This window comes from Hippocampus guttulatus, chromosome 7, assembly GCF_054856545.1.
Source record: "Hippocampus guttulatus isolate MCC_2025c chromosome 7, RoL_Hgut_1.0, whole genome shotgun sequence".
Taxonomy (NCBI): Eukaryota; Metazoa; Chordata; class Actinopteri; order Syngnathiformes; family Syngnathidae; genus Hippocampus; species Hippocampus guttulatus.
In genome coordinates, this window is record NC_141267.1 from 4719135 (window position 1) to 4742938 (window position 23804).

Genomic DNA, 23804 nt, shown 5'->3' on the forward strand with positions numbered 1-23804 from the left:
TCAATGAACTATAAAGAAAAAGACCAATCAGGAATAATTAATACGGCTTATAAGGGAAACATAATCATTTTAAGGTTATGATCGTACATATGGCGTCAGCATCTTGCTCTGTGCAGAATAAAATAAAATAACTCAATGAACTATAAAGAAAAAGACCAATCAGGAATAATTAATACGGCTTATAAGGGAAACATAATAATTTTAAAGTTATGATCGTACATATGGCGTTAGCATCTTGCTCCGTGCAGAATAAAATAAAATAACTCAATGAACTATAAAGAAAAAGACCAATCAGGAATAATTAATACGGCTTATAAGGGAAACATAATAATTTTAAAGTTATGATCGTACATATGGTGTTAGCATCATTGCTCCTTGCAATTGTGATTGATCAAAATATGACACGAGTGATTGCTGCTTTCATCCGGTGGCTGCCTGCTCGTTATAAGTGCCCTAACTGCTAATGTTTACATGGGCAGGATGTGCAAACTTGGCTCGCATTTTCATGCTTTCCACTTGATCACTTGGGTTCTTCTTGTTCAAATGATTCAACAGGTTTGTTGTATTGACATGTTTCTGATGACATACCACGCGCAATAGCTTCCTCCTCCACGTCGCTCTGGATATACCGCTAGGGGAGCAACTGAATTTCTCTTGTCAAAATAACTTCATCTTCAGAAGTCATAGCTGCCCATCAGCTGCAAATATAGCGAATCATGTTTATTTCAACTTTCAAACCAATGTTAGAAGGGGGACTCTGATTGGCTACAGTCACGCACATTTCTGCCCCATCTGATGGAGTAAATTTGCTCACAGCTCGCAGGTCCGTCTTTGTGCGGCCCTTTCCCGAATGGGCCGTGTCACATTACTGGTCCATGGACCGGTGTTTGGGGACCACTGACCTCAAGCGAAGACAAACTACTGAAGATTCTGGTTGACAACCATTGAGTACTACTGACCTAATACATCCGTCTACATATACAAATGCCTGAAGATAGTGACACTTATGCACTGTTACTTACTGCCTGTAATTTCAAACAGCACTTTATCATTGAGGCCCAGTCTGAGTTCAGGCATCCCTGAAAGGATTACTTTAAGCTTAATGCAGCCCACTATTTCACTTTGCAGGACATTGCCAGTGGCATTCACCTGTAAGAAAAAACAGATAAGGAATTATACATTAGTTAAAAAAAAAGTTTCATTTACACGGTGACAACAGAATGCTCCAATCAACATTTCATAACAAACAAAAATGGAGAAAAGACAAAAAATGTTTGTTAAAACCACCAAATACGAAAAGCCTTTTTTATGATTTTTACAGACAACACCTTTTCCATTTTACTGTGATAAACTGGAGAAGACTGGCCAGTGTATTCAAAAATAATATATCTGAGGGGAGTCAATTCCTTTTGTTACTGAAGTGACAAATTCAAATACACGCTGAACTGGGCGCCAACCAATCGTGGGGCACATAGAGACAAACAAGTACTGTATTTTCCGCAGTATAAGGCGCACCTAAAAGCATGACATTTTCTCAAAAGCCGACAGTGGGCCCCCTTATCCGATGCGCCTTATGTAAGGAGTTACAATCTCTTTATAGTCCCCATTGACTTGTTTCCCTGTTAGAGTTCCTATGCCATCTAGTGGTGATTATTAGCAGGAACCAATTGTAACATAAACGGACGGTTCTGCCCAACACTGATTGACATGTGCATTCGCCAACACCCACTCAAACAAACAGACAACAGGTACCAGTCGCCAATGAGTGAAGGGTGATCGTGTAAGAGGACGCTAAAGGCACGCCCCTAGCAGGTACCAGTTGCGTGAGTACATTGTAAAATGGCTAAATAAAGTACAACCGAACTCAGTTTTGCTTCCGTTGCCTTTTTAAAAACGTGTTTTTAGCGTGTGTCCGTATGTCTTACCAGCTACCGTATGCTTTAAGCTAACATACCTGGTATGTTTTAGCATGCATGCATGCTACCGTATGCTTCAAGCTAACGTGTTTTTAGCGTGCATGCATGCATGGCGTGTGTTTAAGCTGGCGTATGTTTTACCATGCCTGGCTGCGCCCAATAATACAGTGCGTTTTGTGTATGTGTCAAATACAGAAATAGCACCCGTTACTGAGACTGCGCCCAACAATACGGTGCGCCAAATGGTCGTGAAAATACGGTACTCCACACCAAATACATTTCTAAAAAAAAATTCAAACAAACACAAACCTATCTGATATATATTTTTATGTTTGTCTGGTCCTTTCTGTCCTTTAGTTGTTTAATATGCATGGGTTTCGAATGCCGGGGGAAGCCCGAGCACCACCAATTCAAATCCCAAGCACAAGAACTGTGAGGCAGACGTGCTCGCCAAATGTGCGCCATGCTGCAGATATCGATGGATGTATAGAAAGATGGATGGATGGACTGAAGGCCATGTGAAACAATAGCTGTTTTTGAATGGTCCCTGGAGGCAACACCTCACATACAGTACATAGATGGATAGCTACAGAAGCTAGCTACTTAGATAATTTGACATTGAAGAAGGTTCAACTGTTATTTGATTAATTTTGTGTTCAATTTAAGCTAATTGCTTTCATTTTGTGGTACAATTGTGGTTGTGCTACTACTGTATATACATGAGCAGAATGTTTCCAGAGAATTCTCAAATTTAAATTCTTTTTTTCATCACAAAGGACATTTTCAGAACATAAAAAAAAGTGTGTCCTCACCAAAAGATTTACTGACTCAATGACATCCATAAAGACCTCATTCTTCCTGTACTTGATGCCCTCTGACCTCCAAGACACAGCATTGGTGACAGTGGCAGGAGGTCGAACAGCCCCAATCTCGAGTTTATGACCCTCCTGGGTAATGTACCTAAAAGAAACAAAAGAAAGTCTATGATGCTGGTTTGTAATCAGTCAGTAATCCAGCACAGAAACCTGTCACAAAATGTAATCTCTTCTTGGGGACCAATGGCATTTGTTTTCCACATTAACAAACAAGGCTTAATATGAGGTGAATTAAAAACAGCAATTCTATTCTATAACTATTCTACTCACATCTATTTTCATTGCAACATGCATTAGACTATCAAGAAGCTATCTATACATTTATGTTAATATTATTTCGACTCAAACTAATTTGAATTGTATGCAGATTATTGGTGTAATTAAATGCAGTGTAGTGATTAGCATTAAACCATTGTTGCATTTCATGCATTTGTTTCATTAATTAAAATCAAATGACATAAACAAAAATCCCAATGGGAGACCAATAAATAAAGATCTTATTTTAAAAACATTATTTGGGGCAACCAGGAACCCCTTTGCATTTTTAAACAGTTTAATTTAATAATTTAACAACAGGATGTGCAGTAACCAGTTGCTTGCTCTGTGTACAGAGTTGTCATTTCTAAGGCCCTGTCGTCCTCATTGCAGGATGTCACTTTTGCAACATTAAAATGCATATTTTCACTGTGCCTCTCCGGGAGCCGTCACCTTACCGTGGTGGAGGGGTTTGTGTGTCCCAATGATCCTAGGAGCTAAGTTGTCTGGGGCTTTATGCCCCTGGCAGGGTCACCCATGGCAAACAGGTCCTAGGTGAGGGACCAGACAAAGCACGGCTCACAAAACCCCTTATGACAGACAAAATCGATGGCACTCAGTTTCCCTTGCCCGGACGCGGGTCACCGGGGCCCCCCTCTGGAGCCAGGCCTGGAGGTGGGGCTCGTTGGCGAGCGCCTGGTGGCCGGGCCTACACCCATGGGGCCCGGCCGGGCTCAGCCCGAAGAGGCAACGTGGGTCCTCCTTCTCATGGTCTCACCACCCGTGGGAGGGGTCAAAGGGGTCGGGTGCAATGCGAGCTGGGCGGCAGCCAAAGGCGGGGACCCTGGCGGTCCGATCCTCGGCTGCAGAAGCTAGCTCTTGGGACATGGAATGTCACCTCTCTGGCAGGGAAGGAGCCCGAGCTGGTGTGTGAGGTAGAGAAGTTCCGACTGGATATAGTCGGACTTGCCTCCACACACAGCCTGGGTTCTGGTACTAGTTCTCTCGAGAGGGGTTGGACTCTCTTCCACTCTGGAGTTGCTCATGGTGAGAGGCGCAGAGCAGGTGTGGGCATACTCATTGCACCCCGGCTCAGTGCCTGTACATTGGGGTTCACACCGGTAGACGAGAGGGTTGCTTCCCTCCGCCTTCGGGTGGGGGGACGGGTCCTGACTGTTGTTTGTGCATATGCACCAAACGGCAGCTCAGCATACCCACCCTTTTTGGAGTCCTTGGAGGGTGTGCTGGAGAGTACTCCTGCTGGGGACTCCCTTGTTCTGCTGGGGGACTTCAATGCTCACGTGGGCAATGACAGTGAGACCTGGAGGGGCGTGATTGGGAGGAACGGCCCCCCCGATCAGAACTCGAGTGGTGTTTTGTTATTGGACTTCTGTGCTCGTCACGGACTGTCCATAACGAACACCTTGTTCAAACATAAGGGTGTCCATATGTGCACTTGGCACCAGGACACCCTGGGCCGTAGTTCGATGATCGACCTTGTGGTTGTATCATCGGATTTGCGGCCGCATGTTTTGGACACTCGGGTGAAGAGAGGGGCGGAGCTGTCAACTGATCACCACCTGGTGGTGAGTAGGCTCCGATGGTGGGGAAAGATGCCGGTCCGTCCTGGCAGACCCAAACGTATTGTGAGGGTTTGTTGGGAGCGTCTGGCGGAATCCCCTGTCAGAAGGAGTTTCAACTCCCACCTCCGACAGAGCTTTTCCCATGTTCCGGGGGAGACGGGGGACATTGAGTCCGAGTGGACCATGTTCCGTGCCTCTATTGTTGAGGCGGCCAATCTGAGTTGTGGCCGTAAAGTGGTTGGTGCCTGTCGTGGCGGCAACCCTCGTACTCGCTGGTGGACACCAGCAGTAAGGGATGCCGTCAAGCTGAAGAAGGAGTCCTATCGAGCCTTTATGGCCTGTGGGACCCCAGAGGCAGCTGACGGGTATCGACTGGCCAAGCGGAACGCAGCTTCGGTGGTCGCCGAGGCAAAAACCCGAGCGTGGGAAGAGTTCGGTGAGGCCATGGAAGCCGACTTCCGGACGGCTTCGAGGAAATTCTGGTCCACCATCCGACGTCTCAGGAGGGGGAAGCAGTGCACCACTAACACTGTGTACAGTGGGGATGGGGCACTGCTGACTTCGACTCGGGACGTTGTGAACCGGTGGGCAGAGTACTTCGAAGACCTCCTCAACTCCACCAACACGTCTTCCTTGGAGGAAGCAGAGTCTGAGGACCCTGAGGTGGGCTCTCCTATCTCTGTGGTTGAAGTCACCGATGTGGTTAAAAAGCTCCTCGGTGGCAGGGCCCCAGGGGTGGATGAGATCCGCCCGGAGTTCCTCAGGGCTCTGGATGTTGTGGGGCTGTCCTGGTTGACACGCCTCTGCAACATCGCGTGGTCAACGGGGAGAGTGCCTCTGGATTGGCAGACCGGGGTGGTAGTCCCTCTTTTTAAAAAGGGGGACCGGAGGGTGTGTTCCAACTACAGAGGGATCACACTCCTCAGCCTCCCTGGTAAGGTCTATTCAGGGGTGCTGGAGAGGAGGGTCCGTCAGGAAGTCGAGCCTCAGATTGAGGAGGAGCAGTGTGGTTTTCGTCCCGGCCGTGGAACAGTGGACCAGCTCTACACCCTTAGCAGGGTCCTCGAGGGTATGTGGGAATTCGCCCAACCAGTCTACATGTGTTTTGTGGACTTGGAGAAGGCGTTTGACCGTGTCCCTCGGGGAGTTCTGTGGGGGGTGCTTCGTGGGTATGGGGTACCGAACCCCCTGATACGGGCTATTCGGTCACTATACCACCGATGTCAGAGTTTGGTTCGCATTGCCGGCAGTAAGTCGGAATCGTTTCCAGTGAGGGTAGGACTCCGCCAAGGCTGCCCTTTGTCGCCGATTCTGTTCACAATCTTTATGGACAGAATTTCTAGGCGCAGCCGAAGCGTTGAGGGCGTCCGTTTTGGTGGCCTCAGTATTGCATCCCTGCTTTTTGCAGATGATGTGGTGCTGTTGGCTCCTTCAAACGGGGCTCTCCAACTCTCACTGGAGCGTTTCGCAGCCGAGTGTGAAGCGGTTGGGATGAAAATCAGCACCTCCAAATCTGAAACCATGGTCCTCAGTCGGAAAAGGGTGGAGTGCCCCCTCCGGGTCGGGGGAGAGATCTTGCCCCAAGTGGAGGAGTTTAAGTATCTTGGGGTCTTGTTCACGAGTGAGGGCAGGAGGGAGCGAGAGATCGACAGGCGGATCGGTGCAGCGTCTGCTGTGATGCGGACGTTGTATCGGTCTGTCGTGGTGAAGAAGGAGCTGAGCCGAAGGGCGAAGCTCTCAATTTACCGGTCGATCTACGTTCCAACCCTCATCTATGGTCACGAGCTATGGGTCGTGACCGAAAGAACGAGATCCCGGATACAAGCGGCCGAAATGAGTTTTCTCCGCAGGGTGTCCGGGCTCTCCCTTAGAGATAAGGTGAGAAGCTCGGTCATCCGGGAGGGGCTCAGAGTCGAGCCGCTTCTCCTCCACATCGAGAGGAGCCAGATGAGGTGGCTTGGGCATCTGATTCGGATGCCTCCTGAACGCCTCCCTGGTGAGGTGTTCCGGGCATGTCCCACTGGGAGGAGACCCCGAGGAAGACCCAGGACACGCTGGAGTGACTATGTCACCCAGCTGGCCTGGGAACGCCTCGGGATCCCCCGGGGAGAGCTGGAAGAAGTAGCTAGGGAGAGGGAAGTCTGGGCTTCCCTGCTAAAGCTGTTGCCCCCGCGACCCGGCCCCGGATAAGCGGTAGAAGATGGATGGATGGATGGATGGATTTTCACTGTGTGACAGAGCCAATCTGATGGAGTCTGGGAGTGTATCAATTGAAGAACCACACAGTTAAAGGATGTCCTGTGAATTTAGTGAAAGAATATAAGACTATGTTCACTTTCAAACCTTTGTGGCCCAACTCGAAAAAAAAAAAAGACTTGGTTTCGGGCGCCATATTTGAGAGCATGCATGCGGTAGAAAAACATGAAAATAAGCCTTATCCATTGTTAGTGTTATCGGTCAACGGTCTACTTATGCTGAGTTGCGTGAAAAAGGTCACTATTTGAACACCTGTCGATTACATTGACACATTGGAACCGGTCGTTCAAGGTCAATATGTAGAAAAACTGAACTTGACTGGAGAGAAAGACGATGAGAAAATGCCACCTCTTTCAACTTTCAAAGTCAGACTGGTCAAATGAATCCAGTTTGTTTCCCGAAGTGAGCTATCACAATATCGTGAATTACTTGATTGCAAAGAGGGAGGCCTTTTGATGCTGTGACAAGCCTGTAGTCTTATAATTTCTTTGTGTCCATATGGGGGAAGCATGTTGGCTGGATATTTGTCTTGTGACAGCAAAGGTAAGTTGCTTTTTTTGGTTGACAGTCCGTCGATCATTACTTTAATGATATAAAATCATGAAACCATTTGGTCTGATTTGGGGAGATTTTTTTGTTTGTTTGTTTTTTTAAAGTCCAGAGATATAAAATAAGTAAATAAATAAATAATATTCAAAGCACCGGAGAGAACCTGTAAACTACATCACCAGCACTACTGATTCTTAAATCCGTAGGGAGATTAGATTGACATGGTGGCACAGAAATGATGAAATCTGATGATTTAAAAATAAAATAAAATAAAAAAGAAATCCGACACGTACTGTATGTACTGGAAGCAGTGCAAAAGAATGCTAAAAATAATCACAATAAATTGTTCTCAATAAATTAATACAATTTAATGTATCAAATATTACAATTGAAGATGTAAAGCAGGTCAATGCTTCTGATAGTGAGTTGAGCACAGAATGCCTTTCTGGCCCTGATGGTCCATAACTGACTGCATAACTCCAAATCTGTTATTCTATAAAGATTTAACCACACCAAGTCAAACCTTGGTGTGTCTCTTTCCACTTTTGTCGCTTCCTCTTCCACCTCTCGCTCTCCCTCACCAGAATCACGCCATCATTTACTGGAAGCGGTTGTTCCAAAAACTAGTTTCTGTATCTTTTGGTTCAGTTCGTCCAGCATGGACATTTTGTTTGTGTGTTGACGCCAACGAAACTTTCGGAATTCTGAGAGATCAAAGGCATACAGTGAACAAGCCTGTTTGGGGAAGCGGTTTTGTTGCGTTTGTTCCCAAATGTTGTTTAGAAATGCTAATGAAGATCTCTCAATGGGCTTGGCAGTCTGCTGACAGATGAACATAACAAGCTGAGACACACAGATCAATGGTCAGATGCACATCCCACACACACCTTCACGTATTTACTGTCACCAGATATGATGATGTTATGATGTAAGGGAAATGATGTGGGGGTGTTTTTTCTTCTTCGAGTTGGTGCATGAAAAGGTCAGGAACTGTAAAGCATACTGCAGACAGAGGTTGTTTGTGCTGGTATGTTTGTATGCACAAGAGAAGGAATAGGGGGCTGAGTCTGAATAAATTAACTGCGAAATGAGGGAAACTAATGTTCTAGCAAGACATGTAAGACGCACACCGAGCGATGCAGCCAAAAACAACTGAATTGAACAATCGCAAACAGATTTTGCAAAGATGAAACCTTTTTTTGGGCCCAAGCATTAAAAAAAATAAAAACAAATATTTTTCCTTACATACAACTGACAGTTTTTAGAAATACTCAAACAAATTGGCAAGCTGAACAGCGATTAGTTGCGGAGACACCAGTCAGGAGGCCCTGAGTGGTCCCCAACCCCGGGCCGCGGATCGATATCGGTCCATGGGTCAATTGGTATCGGGCCGCACAGAATGAATGAATAACTTACATTACTTCCGTTTTATTCATTTCGGAATTTGAAAGATGTTTTATTTTGAAAAATTACCAGATTCTCTGTTCTATCCGTCTACAGTACGACAGCACTTGACGCAGGTCAAGGCGCGCTTCTCGGTCCCCTGGCAGGTTATTGCTAAAATGAAACCCAAGAGCTAGCAAAATGAGTAACTAACGTCTTTGTGAAGGGGAAAAGGCCCAGCCAGGAGACAAAAGAGGAGCCTATGACTTTCAAGAAAAAGAAGGCTACATTTAATAGACAGTAGGGGTGTTCACACAACAAGATTTGGTCCGGTGCTATGCCGGGGCTGCCCCAGTAGAGCGTTCACATGTGCAAATTAGCTCCGGCGTAGCACCGGAAAACAGCTTACACCGGAGCAAATTTGATCCACCTCAGGGAGGTGGTTTAAAAATTTGCTCCAGAGCAAATGCTCGTTTGCGAAGCAGCACCGATGTAAATCTACACGTGTGAACGCAACTGGGTTAAATTTGCTCCAGAGCAAATGCTTGTGAAGAGTTGATTACGTACGGCGAGAATGCGTTGCTTTCGTGCTCTGTCGGACTTCCGTCATGTGTTTGTTTAATAACGACACAAGACTTGGCTGGTAACATCTTTCCTTTTGTAGGAGACTGGACTGTCTCGGAGTTGTTTGTGTAGTTTGTTCCTTTGTTGTGTGTTCACAACCCCCCGCCCCCCATATAATTTATTTTGTGATTTCCTCTCTTGATTTTCTGTTTGGCGCATTACGTGTTTGCTTTTCTGAGTGTCATTGAAGTCATCGTTGATTTACGTTTTCGGGGGCGGTCACTCTCGAGCAGAAGGCACGGAGACCGAGAAGGAGAGGTTTTAAAAAGAACCAACACGACAGCTCATTTGTTTTCTGTCGTTTTGCTCCACTGCAGAAACTGCCGTGTGAACGCAAGTGGGGCTGACACGCTCAGCGGCTTTGTACGTGTGAACGCTCCACAAAATTTGCTGCGGTGTAAAATATATCGCAACAAAATACATTGGTGCAGCGCCGGAGCAAATGTGTGCCGTGTGAACACACCTAGTATCAGGGGTCCTGCTTAAAATATGGATTTATCTCAATGGGAGATTCCCACGCACCAAGCTGCATAATATGTGGCAATGGTGAGTCGTATTTTTCATGCACTTTGTATTTGGGGTGTATCTTATTTATATACAGAGTGTTGTGGCCAGATTGGACGCTCCTCTTGTCATGATTTGTGTTTATTATTATGTTTAGAAAATACCACCGTTTTTTAAATCCTGATTGGCTAACACTTGCTCGATCAGGATAAAAAAAAAAATCAATAATTATCGCCCAGCCCGACTAAGCACATTATGTTTAAAAAGGCATTTCATCTTTATCTTTGCCAGTTTATTTTATTTTTCCCACAGTTGTTTTGACCTCTTATTAGTATTAGTATAAGTATCATATGTTTAAATAAAATTACCCAATTCAGTCTTTTTTCTCGAGGTCCTTATTTTTCAAGAGTAAAAAAATATATACAATATACTTTTCAGGTGTTCACATCACCCAGTGTGTGGTACACAGTCGCTTTGGTACACATCACAGATTGATATTGACATTTGCCATACATAAGTGTGCATTTCTCAAAAGAATTCTCAGTTTGTTGTTTATGCGTCATGTTACATTCGCACATCCTACACTAATTCAACCTGCTGTTCTCTATTTTATTTTTGTTTTGCCTTTCAAGCTGAGATGTATCTTCTTGGTGTTGGATTTTATCAAATAAATCTTCCCCCAAAATGCGACTAATACTCACGTGCGACCTATATGTTTTTTTTCTTCTTTGCTATGCATTTTTTGGCTGGTGCGACGTACCGTATGCTCCGGAGTGATTTATAAAAAAAATATTTACAACAAAGGAAATAAAATGCAGTTTAAATATATTTTAGTAACAATACATAGTCAGAGATCTTAATGTGCCAGTGAGTCATGACAGGTAGAGTGGTCACATGATTTGCGATGAGGAATAAAGACTGAGTCGGCTCTCGCCAGACAAAATGAGGGGACTACTATTATAGTGTCACATGTGGTGCGGGAGGATATTCGGACACAGCCACGGTCTCCTTTGCTGTTTCGTAGTTCCTTGTTCCTGAAAGTAACAGAATTGGCCAACCTGTGGCGTCCTCGTCAATACCAGCCATAGCGATAGCCTCCGACTTGGAGTGGCTTGCAATTGAACTGAAGCGAATGAAGCAAACTGTGCTCGGCATTGCCGCAGTCATCGTTAGCTACCCTGTGAGTATGAAGAAGCCCTAGGTCAACTCAGTTCAGCTTGCAGCACCGGTGTGACCGGTCTGCAACAAATGGTCAGAAATCTTTGCTGCGCACATCGTTGCTGCGCACATCATCTCTCGTCACATGCTGTTCCACAATACACAAGGCCACTTTAAGGATAATGTATTTGTCACCACGCAGGAGAGGATCGGCACCACACCTCAATGCTGCGAGCTAGGTTTGCCGGCTGCGTAGATGGTATCTACAGGTGTAAAGAAACCAACGCACATACCACCGTCATTGCCTTCTTGATCGGTTTCCCAATACAATTAAATGCTTCATTGAGTCATCAAGGTGCCTTTGTTCTAGCAGGCACGATCTCCATTGTTGTTGCTTTGTTCCTTGTTCTGCAATGTAAAAATGGCGACCAGAAATACCCATAAAATGAAGTGGAAACTCCACCCTGTGGTGTCCTATTCAATCCCAGCCCGAGCGATACCCTCTGACTTGGGAGTGAAACTGCAACACATTTTCAAAACAACGTGTGTGGATTGCACGCAAGTATAAATGCAAACTGTGCGCCATATTGCCACAGTGATGTCCATGTGGTTGTCGCTTTGGCCTTTAGACTTAAGTACTGCCCCAGTTTATGTCTGAATTTTTCATTCGCCCTACAGCATGTTAAACATATTAAAGTATCATCTGATACAAAAATGTATGTAGAAGACACCACAACTCCAACCTTGAAACAACTGCTAGAAATTGCCTGAGGAATGTTTGGGGTGGTGGTGGAGGGGTGCACTGTGAATTGAGAGTGAAACACGTTGCTGGTACCGTAGGCTAGCTATGGCGAAAATACTAATTCTATCGTGGGACAGAACTGCCTCTCTGAGCAAGGGAAAACAGAAACACCACTGTTAAGAGTATAAACACATCATGCTTGAGTGGCACAGTCACTGCCTGTGTGGCTCAGTTCATTTCAGTCCCTGGATAAAAGCTCCATTATTTGTTGTAGCTTAAGTCATTTGTTATACACAATGAAAAATAATCAACAGACCCTCTGAAGCTCAAACACACTATTTTCTGTCAAATTTCCTCTGAATATCATATCTAAGTTATACATTTGGATGAGCCACACTTCAAGGAATGCGTGTCTTATTTAACTGTTACATTAAATTTAAGCTGCACTTTGTTAAAATGAAATCGTTACTGTGACTTGTGTGTGACGCAGTAACATTGCTGATAGTTCCATGAATTCTGAACTGTAGTGCTCATAACGCGTACTTCACATATAGATGTGATTGTGCACATTATCGATTGCTAGATTTTCGGCCATCCCAGAGGATCGCCCTGGGATGGGAGTCAACATTAACTTTAATCACAGGATTTGGTTGGTATAGTTTAAGTCCACGGGAGCAGACGAGAACATGATTTTTCCAGTACAGTGCTTGAAACTGTGCTTGAGACTGCACCATTAATGCTCCTAACTTATCAGTGTGGGCTTGTAAAAATTTCTTCCGTTCATGCACTAGTGCAGGTGCAAGTTTTAATGGTCTGGATGGTACATGGGATGTGGGGGTGGATAATATAGCAAAAGCGCTTCAACTCTGACTGCGCGCACAAGGCCATGTGATATGCATCATGGTAAATCGTTTCTGAATAATATTAATAATAATAATACATTTCATATTAAAAGCGCCTTTCATGCCACCCAAGGACACTGTACAGACAATACAATGTAAAAATAAATAAAAGAAATATTGTATCAATTGAATATGTAACTATCCAACTCTGGGCGGCATGGAGGTCGATTAGTTAGCGCATCCGCCTCACAGTGCAGAGGTCGTGGGTTCAAATCCGGGCCCCGGCCTTCCTGTGTGGAGCATTCATGTTCTCCCCATGGCTCTGTGGCTTTTCTTCAGGTACTCCAGTTTGCTCCCACATTCCAAAAACATGCAAGGCATGTTATTTGAATACTAAATTGTCTCAAGTTGTGACTGTGAATGTTGTTTGTATGCCCAAGCGTGCCCTGCGATTGGCTGGCAACCAGTTCAGGGTGTACCCCGCCTACTGCTCGAAGACGGCTAAGATAGGCTCCAGTGACCTTTGTTAGGATAAGCGGCTCGGATAATGGATGGCTGGAATATCCAAGTCTGATTGTGTACTTTGCCACGTTAGCGGACATATAATTTAACGAGCAGCGATCGCGAGTGCAAAATGTGGAACTGGATTAATTGTGTCAGTGTGCATGTGTGTAGGCTATAAGCGAAAACGGCTAATCACTTTTTATATAATGCCATGTAACAGGCAAGTGAAAAAAAAATACTTGTATTATTTTTTTCTAGTGGACTCCGCCTTTGTGGTTCAAACGAATAGGATCATAAACAGGAACCTACGAGTCTCAAACAGAAAAAAAATTCAGTTGATGCATTAAATGTTATTGATAACAAAAACCGAAATAATGTGGGCTTTCTATCAATCTATAAAAGCTGACATTGGCATATATAAAATTGATTGATTAGTAGGGTTGGGTGATATAGTTGAAATAATGATTCTGCTGTCTGCAGGGGCCAGAGGGCCACTTCGTTCTTTGTCTGTTGTTTTCAAAAAGGGTCTAGAAATGGTCAACTTTGCATCAAAAGAATCACTGACGTTTGTGGCTGCTATGGTATTTGGTGATTTGCTGGATGCAATGCCACATACTGTACTGCATGTACATGTACGTTTCCTTGAATGCCACTTTTGCCTTACTCGCCGGTTCAATTTAGAGCTGATGTGACTTCAGAACGACAGTTTTGTTTTATGTCCTTCTAATATATCCACACAGAAGCTTTGTGTGTATTATTGCTTTTATCAATGTCAAGCTATTCAAGTGGCTATTGTGGGTTTTCTTTCTTTAATTAAAGGGAACCAACTGTTTAGCCGGCTGTGTAATGTGGTGTACTCAAATGCAGACAAGCAGCACAAAGGCAGGATCCAAATAAGTCCTTTTTTTTCCCCCGCCTGAGATTACTAATAAAACATGCACAGGACGTTGCAACAAAGGCAAAAAAGGACGCGCCCGGGAAAGCAGCATTCACAAAACAATAAGCACCAAAAAGATTTTGTCACATTTAAGTTCAGACTGCATATTTCCACTCCTGTTGTTGTGAAAAAAAAAAAAGGTACCGTGATTAAAATACGGTTTCTTACTCTTGGAGAATCTTGCTGTCAGTTGTTTGCGGGAATCCAAAATCCATGACTTCGTCCATCAGCTCATACACTGTCACAAAGTTGTCACGAATACTCTCCTCCTCCAGCTCCTTAAAGTATTCCTGAAACACCTACACCGAGATAAAAGAAGTCAGTTTCCCTACAAAAAAATGGTAAAAGTAATTGTCACATTTCTATTTCAACATGTTATGTTAAAAACTTAAGATATGCATATCTCATGTTTTTGCAAGCAAGTGATGTACTCCACATTACAATGCTGGATATCTGAATAGGGTTAATCAACTAAACCTTCGTCACATGTGTTTGCTCCTTTTAGTTATTCATTATCAAAATTGTTTGCTTTGTTTTCAAACATCCAGTTTATATGCTTCAAAAATGTTGAAATGCAAAGAGTAATTACCGGTAGTCATTACAGTAAATAACGACAAAATGCTTCCTCTAGAATTTGCTCTGGGCATAATCATGGTCTCATCCTACACATTCTCATGATCCATCCATCCATCCGATTTTCTATCCTCATGAGGATCGTGGGCAAGCTGGACCTTATCCCAAATGTCTTTTGGTAGTAGCCGGGGTACACCCTGAACCGGTTGCCAGCCAATCACATTCTAATTATCCTTAACAAAATCATCATCAAAGAGTTACAGATTATAAATGAAAGCATCTAGTTTACAACTATTGAGAGACGGGGAGGGGAAGAGGGACAGACAGGGTCTGTAAGTAATTAATTTAATTGTAAGTAGCAGTAACAGTGTTATTTATACTTCACTAATAACTTCTTAGTTGGGAACACAGTATTCTGAGAGAACTCCAAAAAGAAATAACCAAACCCGGGTAAAATGGAAAAATGTTTGAGCAATACAATATTTTCTGAATTAATAAACACACATTTGAAGTACCATACACTGCCGAAAAGGTATTTTGAATGATGTATTCAGGGGAGATTTCTTGAAACATTTATGAATGCATTGCGAGTTTTTTTTCCTCCAAAGTGGTCATGAAATACATATCTAAAGGCATTCAAAGAAAGCCCACTCTGCTTTAATAATTAATTGTTTTGATGCGAACAAACACCAAGCTACTGTATGTATTGTTATCCAATGGGACATCAAACAAAATGTTAGACAGTCGTACTGAAGAAATAATTGAACCAGTCTGACTGAGATGCTCAATGACAAATTGTCGACAAAGGCCTCATTAACCAAAGGATGCTAGTTAGACAAAAAGATACACACCTGGACAATTTTATAAAGGAAGGAATACAGCAGGGCAGCATTGGCATTCTTTTTGGTCATGGCCACCACTGAAAAAAAGATCTGTTAAGAAATCGTTGCACTTGGAGAGAAAAATGCAGAATATGGATGGCTGAATGGATTTGACACATACAGCAAATGAGAACATGGCCATGGGGAAGTGCATTGGCTCAGTTGTCTGATTAGGAATAGCACTTAGAACCAAAATTCCATTATATATGAATAATATGGAACACTGGTTTGAATGTTCAAAAACATGCACCTTGCAGTGTATAACAGAATGGTGTTGTGATGCTATTTTTTTGCAGCTGCTGCATTACGTGGTGAAACTAAAATGAGGCCCAGATGCTGGCTAGGAGCATTTCTTAACAGTATTTTCCCCATTAAAAAAAAAAAAATGGAGACGCACAACCACGAAGCACACTCGGATACAGTAAAGGTTGTTATGTTTGATCCAAAGAAAGTGTGAGGAGCCGTGGGTGATGAGTGGAGTCATCTCTGCCTCTTCTTCCCGCTTAATTAGGAATGGCATGAAGTGGTCAATCTCATTCATATCCATGTTTCCCATGTAGTTGCGGCAAATCAAGACCTGGATGCATCACAGGAAAGAATATCGAGGCAAAGGACACTGTCAGAGAAGCACAATGGTGACATGAAATATTTACAGCTTCTGGTTGAGGTAACCATGCACTCCAGCTTCACGGTGCTTCACTACAACCTGCTACACATAACAAATGTTAACATATGAACTGTTTTTAAATGTAAGCGACACAATTTATGACAATTGTATTGCTGCCACTCTTAACATTTATACTGTAATGGACATGACCAACACATGACAGCCCACACTTAATCTCTCCCCCATCAATGATAAGTGTCGTCCCCAAACCCAGAAATTAGATTCCCAGGGCAGTCCTTGGAGAGACGCGATGGTGGCACTGGGCATCCGGATTGTACATTCACTACAAACAGGCAAATGGATTTATAAGACTACAAAATATTCATATTTAGATTTTCAAAATCCATCATATTCATATAAATGTGTGATTATGGCTACCTCACCCGAGAATTGACAATCCCTCCCATAAAGATGCAGACGGAGCAGGCCTAAACGAGACAGACTTCTTGTAAATTGAGCATTATATAGTAGATAATCCTAATCTGATCATCAGACAATGAATGTGACAGATACTGCAAATTGATTTCAGACACATTGATTTCAGTGCTAATACTGGTACTTTAGCTCATAATTAAATTGTTATATTTTTGAAAAGGGAAATTATCCAATATAGTATGCCTGTGCAGTCTATTGCCTGACATTGGAGATGCAACGGCACCAATGTTCCCTCTAAACTGCGCAACTGCGCACTGGTCGCAGACTCTCAGCGCACAAGAAAATCTATCCAGTGCAGTGAACGCACTGCAAATGAATAAGATATATAACTTTTTTTCCCTCTATCTATCAATTTGCTGTGTAATTCAGTGAGTGACGGGTGTCCAGCCAATCACACGATACGATGCAATGACACTATGCAGCCAATTACGGCATTGACAGTACTTGCGCATGTTCTCTGCTGCATAACAATAACAGTGCGGTGGTGGTAAGTGATGCTAATGCTAATGCCTTATCGTGGCGAAACGACCGGTCAGTGAATGTGATACGTCGACTCCCGAAATCAAAATAAGAACGAACTGCGGTTCTTTTAAATTGGAATGGCTGTTGCAGTATGTGCAAATAGAAGAACAAGCAGTGAAACTGGGTGAGATATTTTCTTTTTCGGGTGAGAAATGTATGCTCTGCAAAAGGTTTTACAAAGCTAAAGTTGTGAGGGAAAAATATGGACTAAATGGAAGCTGGACTACCTCCAGTGACACATTCAGCAGAAAAGTCATTTGAATGATGGAATTATACAAAGACTCAAGATGGGAAAAGGGATTGGCACAATATTGCAGGAGAGCGCAAATGACCGGGAGAAAAAGAACCGGCTGTCACACAGAAAACAACCTGACCCTGTGCAAATTAAAGTTCTAATTGACGATATTTTAATTGCCATTAAAATGAATGCACCAAATATTGAATTGATGTTGATTTGATTCCTATTCAATGTGTTATAATATCGCGTCATTTTTCAATGTTAAAAAAAAAAAAACGCTTATAGTAACATTGTAACACTTAATTGTTAAAATACGCTTTTTTCACATTTTCAGGTAGTGGTGTGGCGCTGGATTTTTTTCAATGAAAGAAATGTGCCTTGGCTCGAAAAAGATTGAAAAACACTGGTGTATTTTCTATGCTGGTCAACAGGGCTACGGCCCGGATATTATGAATTTTATGCCAGAGGCTGCGGGCTGGATAAAAGATTACCACAGGCTGTATCAAAGAAAATTCAGGGGACGTTTCTGTACGAGACGCCCTGGCAGCAAACACGCACAAACATACTGTACTTGCTCTGTCTTGGCTGGGAGCAGAGCCGTGACGTAGTGTCGTTGAAAAGCGCACTTGGATATTGGCTGCCGCAGGCAGTCGTTAATCGCACAGTATTTTGGCCGATGAAAAAGCTATCATGGCGGAATGCAAAGCGCATGGATGTCCCAATAACAAGTGGAAAAAAAACAATCATTCGCGGGGAACTGGCCGTTAAAAACCAACACCAAATGAGTATTTCCACATTCGATTTACATCACACACACACACACACACACAGATACACAAAAGTTAATCAAGGCTTTTGTTTGTTGTTACATCATTACTTGCCTCACCGTTACAGTGGCAGACGAAAGGAGTTTGGCCACTCGCACCCGGGGTGAAAACAAAAATACGCATAAACTTAAATGCTATGTTGTCATTAGCACACATGTATGTGCGATATGTTTTCCAAAAATTGAGTTTGGGGTTTGGCAAAGCAGTTTGAACAATCAATAGCAGTGTTTTGCCCTGTGGTGTGACGCGGGAAAATATCCAATTTATATGCCTGTGCGGTCTATCACCCAGAAAGTAATCATGTAGTACCCTATCATACCGCTAGGGAGCAGCAACAGCTAGCCAATTACCTTGTGTTTAGCCGAGAGACAAGCGAATTTGTGACGCATGAATGCAGGATGACGGTGAAACAATCAATATGAAAGATGAGAATACTGTATACTTCTTTCTTTGTGTTCATTTGATTCCAATTCAAGCTGTTATAACGTCATTCTTCAATGTTAAAAAAGGTTGTAGTAACAATATAACACGTTAATTGTTCAAATAAGCGGGGGTTTTTCACATTTTCAGCTAGTGGTGTGCCGCGAGATTTTTTCAATGAAAGAAGTGTGCCTTGGCTCAAAAAAGTTTGAAAAACACAGATCTATAGTGTAGATAAAGCAATTTAAAAAAAGTGCACTTCATTTTTGATTAAATTGGATGTTACCTTTTTTTAGACATTCTATGACGTGTTTTTTCAGCACAAGTACACAGCATCCATTTGAATTGATTTGGGATACGGCAGTTATATAGTTAATAAACCAGCCCCAAGCATTAGGTGAGAATAGACAACAACAACCTGGCATGCGACTCAACAGAAACTGGTGAGTGCAAAGGAAGGCCCAGGCAATGATGCAACGTCACAGTCATTCCTAACATGATGCCTTGTATGAAAATTAACCAGGGGGATTGTGGGTGTGCTGTTCTGGTGAATACAAGACTCGATAGAAAAGTGGAAACACCAGATATTTATCAAACTTATAACACAATATTGCTGTTTCCCCATCAATACCTCAAAACGGGCCATCAGAGGTCCCCTTTAACTCATTCACTCCCAAAGACGTTTTTAAACGTCTTTTCAGACTTGGTCCAGAATTGGCTGGTACTGAATGAGTTAATTTTCCAGAAAATAGCAGATGAAAGACATGACACAAAACTAAAGCCATTTCAAATGTTTGAGTGACATCATTTATATTCAACCAACATGCAATATTAATGAGCTGTAAAAATTGGGTTAGATTCGATTTTAGACCACAAGCACCACAAATGGATACATAGACAATGATTCAACACTGTAGACATACAAAGAAACACCCACTGAGCAATCAAAGCTCCAACGCTTGAGGGATCACACACACTTTCAAATTTTGGAAGGCAGGAGGCTGTGTTGCATGATGCAACAGAGACAAAAGGAAATGAATTCAAAGGAAATACCAGGCAAGTGTTGTCACCCGGGCCAGGAAAAACGGAATGAATGAATATGTCACAGCTAAGATTGTGTGACAATAGTTCTACAACACAGTACTACAAGTCTAGGGATCACCGGCAAGAAAGAATTAGGAAAAAGACAATTTCTCAGATCAAAAGAAACTCCAATGCTGACATTGCCAAGGAAGTTACTTTTTTCCTTCTGAGAGAATATAATCATAAAAGTACACACCAGATATGGTATATGAGGTGTGTTAGCAAAGTTCCAGGAATAATGTCACAAAAGATTTATCTCAGAACCAAACCACGAAGTAGGGCTGCACAATATTGGAAAGGTGTGTCATGCAATACGGGTGTGATTCGGGTGATAGATATTCTTGCAATATTTAACATGGAGCTAAAGAAATGGGGGTCCAATTTTACTGCAAAGAGCCACATCATACCCTTCCTTGCACACGCGTGGACAAACACACACACACACACACACACACATACGCGCGCGCGCACACACTCACGCGGGTGCCCACAAGTGCACTCGCGGACATATGCGCGCACACCACGATGACCAACAGTCGGAACGGGCCGAAAATGAATGAAAGCTCAAGATACAAACAAACAAATCTTTTTTTCCCAACCCATTTCCTCCTACCCACCCCTTGCGGTCGACTTGGGACCAGTTCGCTGGCTCCCGGTCGATTCTGATCGACGTATTGGGCACCCCTGCCTTAAAATCAGAGGTAATTTGCTGACTAGCTTAGTGCTTAGCGCCATTGTTTGCGCATGAGCGGTGATGCAGTCATCTGATTGGTTGCCCTCTATGTCAATCAAGTAACAGGAGTGATGTTCGGCTGACGTAGTACGTTCTGTGTAGTTCGCACCTTGTTTGAATGGCATCGCCAGTGCCGAGGCGTTTTCGACGCTTGTTGTGTGAAAGCCCGGGAGCCGCATTGAACCAGCCAAAGAGCCGCATGCTGCTCGCAAGTCGCAGGTTGGCCACCCCTGTCCTATGTCATGACATATATATACCCAATATATGTATTTATGTACAGTATATATTCATTCATTCATTCATTTTCCGAACCGCTTGATCCTTACAAGGGTCGCGGGGGGGGGGGGGGGGGTGCTGGAGCCTATCCCAGCTGTCTTCGGGCAGTAGGCGGGGGACACCCAAACCGTTTTTTTGGAGTGTTCAATCAGTTTTTGCATGTTTTTGGAATGTGGGAGGAAACCAAAGGACCCGGAGAAAACCCACGCAAAGGGAGGCCGGAACTGGAATTGAACCCAGTACCTCTGCACTGTTAAGTCAACGTGCTAACCACTCGACTACCGGGCCGCCCTAAATGTGTATATATGTGTGTGTGTGTGTGTGTGTACATGTGTATATATCCATCCATCCATCCATTTTCTGAACCGCTTGATCCTCACTAGGGTCGCGGGGTGCTGGAGCCTATCCCAGCTGTCTCCGGACAGCAGGCGGGGGACACCCTGAATCGGTTGCCAGCCAATCGCAGGGCACACAGAGACAAACAACCATCCACGCTCACAATCACACCTAGGGACAATATTAGAGAGTTCAATCCGCCTGCCACGCAGGTTTTTGGAATGTGGGAGGAAACCGGAGTACCCGGAGATAACCCACGCAGGCCCGGGGAGAACATGCAAACTCCACACAGGGAGGCCGGAGCTGGAATTGAACCCGGTACCTCTGCACTGTGAAGTCGACGTGCTAACCACTGGACTACCGGGCCGCCCCACATGTGTGTGTGTGTGTGTGTGTGTGTGTGTGTGTGTGTGTGTGTGTGTGTGTGTGTGTGTGTGTGTGTATATATATATATATATATATATATATAGTCCTCATATAAATGGTCTCTTCACTTGTAAAGCGCTTTCCCAACTACGAAGGAAATCAAAGCACGTCACGATGACCTCACATTTACCTCCTGATGACACAGCTTCAGGGGGTTCAGTAGCTTGCTCAAGGACACTTTGACATAGTTCCAAGGGCTGGGGATGAACCACCAACCTCTGGGTCCGGAAACGACCACACTCCCACTGAGCCATGGCGCCTCCTCATTAATTGTAGGATGACAGCAGTAAAGCGTCACAAATTTACATACCGTACATACATATTGGAAAGGAGTGTGCTACAGAATTTCAGATCAATCTAAGTGTATATTGTATAACTGCAAGAAAGATAACTATAGCTATTAAATGAAGTCTATAGGTATATCACAAATGTTAAGATAATGGGGAAATAATTGTACCTCAATCGAAGAAAAATTACAACTGTCACCCAACCTACATTCATCCCAATTGTTCACAAAAAAATAAAAAGTCCCACAATGTCAAAGTACTATTTCGCATGTATCAATGAATCCTAATTCTGAGTAACACAATAAATAATGAGTCTTGTAAATTAAAGGGACCAAAGTGAGAGACCAACATTAAAATGACCAAAAGGCGAAAGGTACATCACATGTATTCAACAGCATGTGCCAGATCCGCCATCTCTGTTTTTACATCGGGGTTTGTTGGAAGGGCGTCACAGTGATCAACTGGTTCGTACGTCTGCCTCACAGTGCAGACGTACTCCGCGGTTCGATTCTGAGTTTGCATGTTCTCCCCATGCCCTCATGGGTTTTCTCCAGGTATTCCAGTTTCCTCCCACAGTCCAAAAACATGCATGGTAGATTAATTTGGAGACTCTAAATCTTCCCAAGGTGTGACTGTGAGTCCAGATGGTTGTTCGTCAATGTGTGCCTTGCGATTGCCTGGTTCAGGGTGTACCCCGCCTCCTGCCCAAAGTCAGCTGGGATAGGCTAAAGCACACCCGCGACCCTCGAGAGAATAAGCAGCTCGGGTAATCAATGGTTTGTTGGCAGACATCCATTCATTCACTCATCCATCTATCTTCTGTACAACTTATCCTTACAAGGGTCGAAGGTGATCTGGAGCCTATCCCAGATGACTTTGGGAAGAGGGGGTGGAAATCTTGGACTGGTCGCCAGCCAACAGAACAGCAGGGTAGATATGGTAACCAACCATTGTTTGGCAGACAGTTATCAAAATCCGTTTTAGAAACGTATTGTGACATCTCAGATAGTAAAACAAAAATTGCAGTTACTTTTTAAGTACTGTAACTCGTCAACCATAATTTTTGTTGAAAAGAATGCAAGTTTTCAATCATGGTCCAATCAATTTGTGGCTTTACAAAGAACCTTTTGTCCAGTTATAATAATGGCATTGCTAAACGAAGTGAAATATGAGCACCCTTGTTTCATTTTCTCACTTTGGCCTAGACCAAACTCCAACTGTGAACCATTTTTTTGACATTTCCACAACTAGAAAGTTGGACTTAAGAAGTCCTGAAGTCCTGCTCATGGTATAGAGACAATCCCTACACATGACAACCCCAAGCTGTGGTTTGAACAGAGTCACTCATTAAAATGCAATCAGAAGACAGTGGGAACAAATGAGGCTGTGCTGATTCCAATAGCCTGACATTTCAGTTTTCACAGCGGGTGATCGCACCATGAGACCGACAGCTCAGGCACTCGGGCAGTGAGGGGCAGGAAGAGAAAAAAAGAGATGTGGTCATGAAAAAAAAGTGTGTCGGGAGATTATAAGGGGATAATGCTGACTTTACTGACTTGCCCCAAGGCAAAGACTGAAAGTAAAATATTATAATATCCCAACCATGAAGCTTGTTTTTTTTTTTTTTTTTTTTACTGCTAGATTATTCAAGTGAATACTGATCCGATGTCAGTACCTTTTGCTGTTCTCAAATAAATGAAGCCAGAGTTGTGTCATCACAATGAAGTGGTTCTTCTGTCATTTATATTTAACATCATATACAGCAAAAACAAGTGAGTGTGCACCCTGCATTTTACTGCCAATTGTTCACCATCGTGTAAACTTGCCTTTTGTGCAAAGTCATCTGTCATCTCATCAAGTCAAAGTCAACTCATCCACAATGAACAATATAGAAAAACGTAGGATAAATGTAGGTGCAAAAGTCTTTGGCTTCTATTGGATAGCTTTTAACTATGCTGTGGTTACCATAAAA

General features: G+C 43.4%; 1 protein-coding gene across 1 annotated transcript in view; it reads right to left on the reverse strand.

Moving 5' to 3' along the window:
• Positions 1 to 23804, reverse strand: part of ap1m3 (adaptor related protein complex 1 subunit mu 3) — a 47181-nt gene that overhangs the window by 20086 nt on the left and 3291 nt on the right. The window contains exons 2-6 of the mRNA XM_086114798.1: positions 16003 to 16159; positions 15553 to 15620; positions 14297 to 14427; positions 2729 to 2876; positions 1023 to 1149 (exon numbers count right to left, since the gene is read on the reverse strand). Of these exons, the coding sequence (XP_085970924.1) occupies positions 1023 to 1149; positions 2729 to 2876; positions 14297 to 14427; positions 15553 to 15620; positions 16003 to 16159 (631 nt within the window). The remainder of the gene's footprint in view (positions 1 to 1022; positions 1150 to 2728; positions 2877 to 14296; positions 14428 to 15552; positions 15621 to 16002; positions 16160 to 23804) is intronic.